This window comes from Otolemur garnettii, unplaced genomic scaffold, assembly GCF_000181295.1.
Source record: "Otolemur garnettii isolate 467f Iridium unplaced genomic scaffold, OtoGar3 scaffold00109, whole genome shotgun sequence".
In the NCBI taxonomy this organism is placed as follows: Eukaryota; Metazoa; Chordata; class Mammalia; order Primates; family Galagidae; genus Otolemur; species Otolemur garnettii.
In genome coordinates this window covers 1,280,785-1,289,355 of record NW_003852504.1, presented here as the reverse complement: position 1 = coordinate 1,289,355, position 8,571 = coordinate 1,280,785, and the positions used below count along the sequence as shown (strand labels likewise).

General features: G+C 38.6%; 1 protein-coding gene across 1 annotated transcript in view; it reads right to left on the bottom strand.

The window, feature by feature from the left end:
- Window positions 1-8,571, bottom strand: part of OCRL (OCRL, inositol polyphosphate-5-phosphatase) — a 61,172-nt gene that overhangs the window by 16,560 nt on the left and 36,041 nt on the right. Inside the window, 4 exon segments of the mRNA XM_012809624.2 lie at window positions 630-865; window positions 1,131-1,296; window positions 1,840-1,950; window positions 7,944-8,079. Coding sequence (XP_012665078.2) covers window positions 630-865; window positions 1,131-1,296; window positions 1,840-1,950; window positions 7,944-8,079 — 649 coding nt within the window.

Here is an 8,571-nt window from a genome sequence, read left to right as displayed (position 1 = left end):
CGTGGCTGGCGCCTTAGCCGGTTGAGCTATAGGCGCCGAGCCAGAACCTTTACTTCTAATAAACATCCCCAGGGATTCTGACTCCACGGTTCCATCATAGGTCTGTGCTTCCACAAGCAGTGAAGTTTTACTTTGATTAGATATAAAATAGTTTAGGGAGGAATATTAGACTAGAAATCAGAAAATCTGAGTGATAGGTTTGTCACTAACTTCTACTACTTGTCTTTGGGCAAATTAATGTCTCCGTGCCTCAGTTTTCTTAAATGCTTAATGAGGATAATAATGTCTACCTCATGTACATGCTAATTTATGCACAAGTGACTTCAGAGAATGAAGCGCTTAACAAATAGGCATTACATCTTTGAGAAGGGAGTTGTTAAACTTATTTGGTGAGCTTAGTATTATCTATTATATTCCTAACAAGAACCAACTACATATTAGTCTCTCCTCTTTCCTCTCAAGCTTAATCTAATCAAAGCCATGCTAGAGTAAAGGAAAGCAACTTTCTTCTTTACTATTTGACAGCCAACTGCCTCTCCAAATGAGAGAAAACAGAGATAATGAAGACATCACTTAAGTATTGCAAAAACTCTATGCAAAGGAGGTTTAAGTCTTAGGATGTTTCTTACCAAGTCTATGAGTTTGGTAACCGGAACTTCTCGGATTGGTCTTTTCATTCGGCACAAAGCCTCCAAGGATGTGCCAAAACAACTTGGGAGGTAATTTCCAGTGATGGTCAAGAAGTAATCTTTGCCTCGATCCAGGTGAAGGACAAGAATATCTTCAATCTTATCTTCTCCAGAGTTCAGGATGGTCACAGAGTCTTTGCTGACATACACATCAAGAGAAATGTCCACTGTCTCATCTGAAATGTAAGAGATGATACCTGGTAATAGAGAAACCTCCAGTGGGAAAAAGAAAAGGGTATGAGACCAACAGAACACTTGTCCTCTGAAAAATCATTAAGGAACAAAGGGGAAGAGACTGGGCTCACAAAAGAAGTATCACCAATATAATGACAGTAAAGGTAAGAGACATGTGGTTAGAAAACAGGAAGTTAAACCAGAGGAATGGAAGTCATGAGGAGATAGTACCTCACCAGCAGAGACAATGGTAAAGGGAAAACTCACTTGGCTCCAAGTAGCCCTCAAAAGGTTCAGCCCGAAGCCATGGCTTGCAGTACTGGCTGTCATTAAGCTTAGGGATGAAAGAAAAATGGCAGGGAACCTGTCCATTGTTGGTGATCTGGAACTTCTCCTTTTGTAGTTGCCGAAACTTCACATTCTCAAACAAAAACTGGGGAATAACAGACAGACACAAACATGCATCACTAGTAGGGGAAGTAAGTCAGTTGGATTATTCCATAGAGGGTATGAAGAATAAGGTAATTATTAACCAGGTGTGCAACTGCCATATACATTCACCATCTGAGCCAACTTCATAATACTACCCACTTTTATATATTATTATACTCACACCAGCAGAGAAGGAGATAGGTGGCTCTTGCTACTTATGTGCTATTGAGATCATTCCTGGGATGCTAAGAGGGTAACCCAACCTTGGTCCAGGGCATTCATCCTATGACCAAGTCCTGGTTTCTGAGATATTAATTAACTAGCAACTCTGAAAAATTAAGTAGGTACAGCTAACAACTGAGGGCTTACTATGTGCCTGTAGTCATATTTCTCCTAAACAACAATGCTGGCATTGGAATGGAGGCAATCTGATTCCAGCACACACTGTCTTAACTACTTTCATGTTGCTTTTTCTAAGTACTATGGTTTCCTCTGTGTTAATCACAATGGGAAGTAAATGGGGAAGCCGGGTACTTTTGCTCACCTCCCTCCTACTGAGTTCTAAAGAAGGAAGAAAGTCATTCTCCATTCTGTCCATGATGCGTACGCTATCTTCAAAGACTTTCCGATACCTTCGTTCATCTACAACCTTCACCTGAAAGAAAATGAACTCTCCCTTTAGTCTTACATGATTCTAGCTCATCTCACTTTGAGATTACCTAACAATTTAAAACTGGCCATTACACTAATCATTTAAAATAAACTGAAATGCAAATAACACTTTCAAATACTTTCTGATACCTCACTTCATCCACAACTCTCACCTGAAAGAAAACTTCTTTTAGTTTTACGTGCTTTCAATGTCTTTATCTCTTTAAAAGTATTTAACAATTTTTTAAAAAGTCACTAAAGCACATATACATTGAACTAAGCATTATATAAACACATACTTTAAAAGTAAGGTTAATTGGCTAACATCCTCGAAAAATTAAATTTGTACGTTAAGAAGCTTAACAATAATAAATATTTAGTTAAGAATATATATAGTTTTTGAGACAGAGCCTCATTCCGTCAACCTGGCTAGAGTGCTGTGGCATCACCATAAATCACTGTAACCTCAGACTCCTGGGCTCAAATGATCCTCTTGCTTCAGCCTCCCAGTAGGTAGAACTACAGGTAGATACCCCCATGCTCAGCTAAGTTTCTACATATTTTTGGTAGAGACAGGGTCTCACTCTTGCTCAGACTGGTCTCAAACTCCTGACCTCAAGTGATCCTCCTGTCTTGGCCTCCCAGAGTGCTAGGATTAGCCACAAAGCCTGGCCCAAATACTTGGTAAGAATATTTTCCTGCTCCATTGTTAAGTCATTTGGTTGTAGAGAAAATGTGATGGTTGTGGTAAAAATGATTTCATGCATTGCACAAAATTGACTGTTAAAATATACTCATTACTGTTTGTAATGATCATCATAAAATAGTGAAATAGTATAAAATATGATTGAAGAATTTAACCTATTAGCTACTAGGCACAATGCCAAGAACCATAATATCATTGCTCATATTATATAATAGCAAAGGCATGTTAGTAAATGGAACCTATGGTCATTTTAGAAAACAGCTGGCACAAAGTGTCCTAGACTAGAGTAAAACCATGATGACAGACAAATAAATCATCTCAGTGACTTTGATCACAAAATTTCCCACCTGACAAAGCACTTTCAGCTTCCTGATACAGCTATGTTTTTTTTGTTGTTGGTTTTTTTTGTAGTTTTTAGCCGGGGCTGGGTTTGAACCCACCACCTCCGGCATATGGAGCAGGCGCCTTACTCCTTTGAGCCACAGGCACGGCCCAATACAGCTATGTTTTTAAATATTAGAACTCCATCCAAACTGACACCAAAGATTAACATAGTAAACATAGAATTTTAACTTGGGACATAAGTTTCTTTTTAAAAAACAGAAAACTTAATAAAAATCCATGCCAAAAAAATAAAAATATTGATGTATGCAGCAAAGGTTTTAAGCAGATGTAGAAAATAATAACATCAAAGCTGAATCAAATATTTCAGACTTTTACATATTTGAACTACAAGAACTAAGAATCAAGCAATCAATCCCTTTAGTGTCACCAGGGTCTACACTATAGTGTTAGGTTAAGATGAATTTCATATACAATTTTTTACTTCTAAATCTTTTACTTTTCACTAAAGTGTTAGGTTAAGATGAATTTACTTCCATGTATTTTATATGTCTTTTTTATTTTCACAATCTGTAAGGCTACCAGATCAAGGAATATTTTTTTTCTGATAGTTGAGAATACCAAGATACAAATGATCAACAAACTTGCTCACTGTCATAGTTAATACCAAAGGTGACTTACTGATGGCTAGTGTTAAGACTTTTTCCAAAATACCAGGTACATGACAGAATAAACTTGGATATGTCTTAAAAGCGTAGCTGCCTTGGCCTATTAATCACAATCTCCAGGAGAAGGGCCCATGTATCTCCACTTTTTTTAAAGCTCTTAATTCTTATGTCCACTGAAGTCTGAAAACCAATGCAGCAGATCGCAGTAGGAAGTGCAAGTGAAACTGTCTCAGGTTAATTTCAGCCAGCCCACAGCAAGTCTTTTGAAATTAAGTGGCCACAGTGCACTTGGCTCCTTTGTTAACAGTCATTGGTGCCAATGGTGGTGAAAATGTAATGTGGTTTTTAAAGCCACTAATCATAGCATGCCCAAGAGTCCAAAATATGGAGTGGTTACTCAATGAAATCAAACCTTTCCTCTGTGGATTATTATGATCACAGCACTTACGGCATATCAAGGATAATGAGAGGGGAAAACCCCAAAGAATTTTACCACCTGATATATCCATTTCAGAAAAGGAAATTACTGACAAAATTAGGAATTCAGAAAATAGTATAAGCTAGATCTGTATGTAATAACATGTATAGTGCTCTAAGACACACCACTGAATTTAAAAAGTTACAGACCAACACATATGTATGAAACAATTCATGATATATACATACCTACATACAAAACAATACTGTCTATGGGTAAACATAAAAGCACATTTAAAGGTCAAGAACTGCACTGTTTAATACAAGATCTACTAGCCACATAGGAACATTTAAATTGAAATTACTTAAAATTAAATACAATCAAAAATCAGGCCAGGCCTGGTGGCTCACACCTGTAGTCCTAGCACTCTGGGAGGCTGAGGTGAGTGGACTGCCTAAGCTCATGGGTTCAAGACCAGCCTGAGCAAGATCAAGATCCTGTCACTAGGCTCGGCGCCTATAGCTCAACCAGCTAAGGCGCCAGCCACGTACACCTAAGGTGGCGGGTTCGAATCCCCAGCCCGGACCCGCCAAACAACAATGACGGCTGCAACCAAAAAATAGCCAGGTGTTGTGGCGGGCGCCTGTGGTCCCAGCTACTTGGGAGGCGGAGGCAGGAGACTCGCTTGAGCCCAGGAGTTGGAGGTTCCTGTGAGCTGTAATGCCACGACCCTCTACCCAGGGGGACAGCTTGAGGCTCTGTCTAAAAAAAAAAAAAAAAAAGATCCTGTCACTAAAAATAGCCAGTGTTGTGGTGGTTGCTTATAGTCTCAGCTACTTGGGAGGCTGAGGAAAGCGAATCTCTTGAGCCCAAGAATTTGAGGTTGCTATGAGCTATGACGCCAGGGCACTCTACCAAGGGCAACAAAATGAGACTCTGTCTCAAAAAAAAATCAGTTTTCAGTCACACTAGCCACAACAATCAATAGCCATCTGCATCCAGTAGCTACTGGACTGTATAACATAGATATAGGACAGTTCCATCATAACAGAAAGGCCTATTGGATAGCATTGATATAAAAAGACAAACTCACAAGGCTGAGGAGTGGGAGTTTAAGTAAAGTTGAAGATAGGAGATAGCATAAAACTTAAAAGAACTTGAGCCTTACCTGTAAATTCTGCTTTTAAATTTTTTATTTTAAAGAAAAAGCACTTTTGAATTGATGTGTAATTTAAAAATTATTAAAAACTAGAAAGGTAAATCTTTATTAGAGATATATAAAAATATATAGGAAGCCTGGAAACGTTTTAAGTATCTCATGGGGAGCTCTGGATTGATGTGTATGGAGTATTAAAAATATTCCAAAGTTCTGAAAAGAAATACACACATGAAAAAGCCAAGTATAGCTAATAGACCAAGGAAGTTATTGGTTGAGGAAAGATATCCCCTTAAAATGGGCTAAGAGAATTCAAATGAAGAAAAGAGGGCAGTCCCCAAGTACAAACTAGAAATTAGATGGACAATAAGTAGTATCTGAAGGTATATTTAGTCAGTAAGTACCCTAGAACTGTAGTCCCCAACCCCCAGGCCACAGACCAGTACTAGTTGTGGTCTGTTAGGAACTAGGCTGTGCAGCATCACTTTCTGAGCTCTGCCTCTCCTGTCCCATCCCTCATCACCCCATCTTCCCAGTACAAGGAAAAATTGTCTTCCATGACACTGGTCCCTGGTGCCAAAAACGTTCTGGTTTGTGGCCTGTTAGGATCCTGGACGCACAGCAGGAGGTGAGAGAAGTGGACAAGCAGCAAAGCCTATTGCTTGAGCTCTGCCTCCAGTCCCATCCCATCCCCTCTCCAGAATCCTTGGAAAAATCATCTTCCATGAAACTGATCCCTGGTGCCAAAAAGGCTGGGGACTGCTGCTTTAGAACTATAGAGGCATTGCAGGGTACTGGAAAGCTGGGAGTTAAACAGAGTTAAGATTTGCATCTTCACTCTCCTTCTAGTTGAATACTCTTAAAGAAGTTATTTAAACTTGCTGATTATCTACCTGCTCATCTATTAAATGGGAAATATAGCTGTGCCTAGGTATATGATTCCAGGAATGCCTATATATAAGCTATCTGTGCATATTCGAGCCTTGTGGTTGGTTCTGAGGAACCCAAGGATACAAACAGTCCACCCTCATTATATTCAAGTTTTGTATCTCATAAACACTTATTTTCTGTCTACATTGGGTTGGAAAAAGTCTGCATGTAAGTGGAAACAAGCAGTTTAGACTCCTGTTGTTCAAGGGTCAACTATATTTAAATCAAAGCGTTGCGAGGAGTGAGTGAGTTGTGAGCAAATTGCCTAACACAGTCCCTGGCACACAGATACTAGTTTCTATCTGAAGAACACTTTCTTAATGATAATTATTATGATTTTAGTGATGATTATCTTGATAAAATTTAAAATCTATTCTAAGACCAAAAATGAATTTTGTTCTTAAATGAAAAGCCACAAAGTCATTCTTTAAAATAGCAGCAGGATAAGACATGTTGGTGTTACCTGTATCAGAAGCCCCCCCCCCAAAAAAAAAGACCCAACATCTACATAGGGAAAAGAAAGTTGTCCTACTATGTTCTTCATGTATTTGAACTCGTTAATCCTCATAAGTAGGTATTATCATTATCCAAATTTTATAGAGAAGAAAAGTAAGCCACAGGGACATTATATAAATTGTCTGTAGTTGTACAATTAGAAATTGATTGAGCTAGGATGTAAATCCAAACAGTCTACTACAAAGTCCATCCTATTAAACACTACACTGTGTATAGTAGAACCTCCACACTTGACCATTTCTCTACAATGACTACCTTAAGCTGATCTAATTTTCATAGGCCAGACATGCACCACATGTACTCAACACAGGTTCTGTATGTTGACCACCTCCATATGTTGACCAGTTTGTTATAGTCCCTTGAGTAACCAATTTATAGAGGTTCTATTGTATGTTCTGAAAGATTACATCACCACAGGTCTGGAAATTGCAAGAAATAAATGAACTGGCTGTAATAAATTAAATCAGCAGGATTACAAGATATAACCTGCACACTAATAACACACAGTTAAAAAATACAATGGGAAAAATGTTTACAATGGAGACAAAAAATAATTGGCTATTAATTCAGCCCAAGATTCAACAAAATTAAATAAAAATAAAAAGTATGCTCCTGGACAGTAAGATTTCACTATGGTAGGGATGATAATACATCTCTTAAGGCAACATACAGACTTGGTTGTATTCTAATCAGTCTGTGCCTTTGTTTCTGCTGTCTCCATCCCTCTACCAGAACCTCTCACTTGTTCTCTTTCTCAGAGCTTCCCTTTCTTACTATTTGTCTGATGAAAAGCTAGCTTTTAATGCAGGATTGTTCCACCTGCAGCCTGCAGCCTGTAGACCCCATGGCCCATTTTATAAGAGCTTTCCTTATTTAACCTTTTTTGGCTAATCAGCTTTTGTTAGTGTTTGTGTATTTACGGTGTGGCCCAAGACAACTCATATTCTTCCAATGTGCAACAGAGCTTGAAAAAAGATTGGACACCTCCATTTTAAGGTCTCATTATGCATACTGATATGAGGAAGCTCAGGTTACCAGCAAAGTACTATGTACCATGAAAAACATCAGGGTCACTAAAAAAGGCCTGGAGTGTTAAAAGCTATATGGACAGCATTTGGGAAGGCTGAGGGCACTAACTTCTCAGCACTGAAAATGATTATTTGGTTATAGAACATTTATGGCTCACTTGATTACTGATCTGAGTCAAAATAATGCTCTAGTAATAGAGATTTAGCACACAAATGAATGAGCAAGCGTTTACCCCAATATGGAAGAGGGCGCTAACAGGCTTGTGATCACTGGTTTTCAATTCCATGTGACTCCGATAGTTAAGTTGATTAACATTTGTTCCTCTCCAAAGAATTCGGTCACACCAGGCTGGAACTCGACATTTCCCACTGAAAATTAAGAAATGAGTCATAAAGAATACATACCACATAAGAAACTACTACACTGGTTTAGACCTGAGTTAGGCCCCCTTTCACACGCTCCCAAAGAGCTGTGTAATTGTCCTTCCCTAACAACTACCTTCCCTATTATGCTGCAAGCTCAGTGAAGAAACTATAGTCTACCCACTAAACTCCTAGCGTCTAGCATGTTATCTGGTGCAAAGTAGCTGCTCAATGAATAGTTATCTAATGAATAAGTAGATCTAATATTAGAATTGCATCTTCAAACAGTATCACCACAGGGGAAAATACAATAGTACCTTTTAAAAACATCCTCAGAAGGCAGTCCTAAGAGGGAAATTTATAGCACTGCAAGCCTTCCTCAAGAGAACGGAAAGAGAGGAAGTTAACAACTTAATGGAACATCTCAAGCAACTGGAAAAGGAAGAACATTCCAACCCAAACTTGATAGAAGAAAAGGAATAACCAAAATTAGAGCAG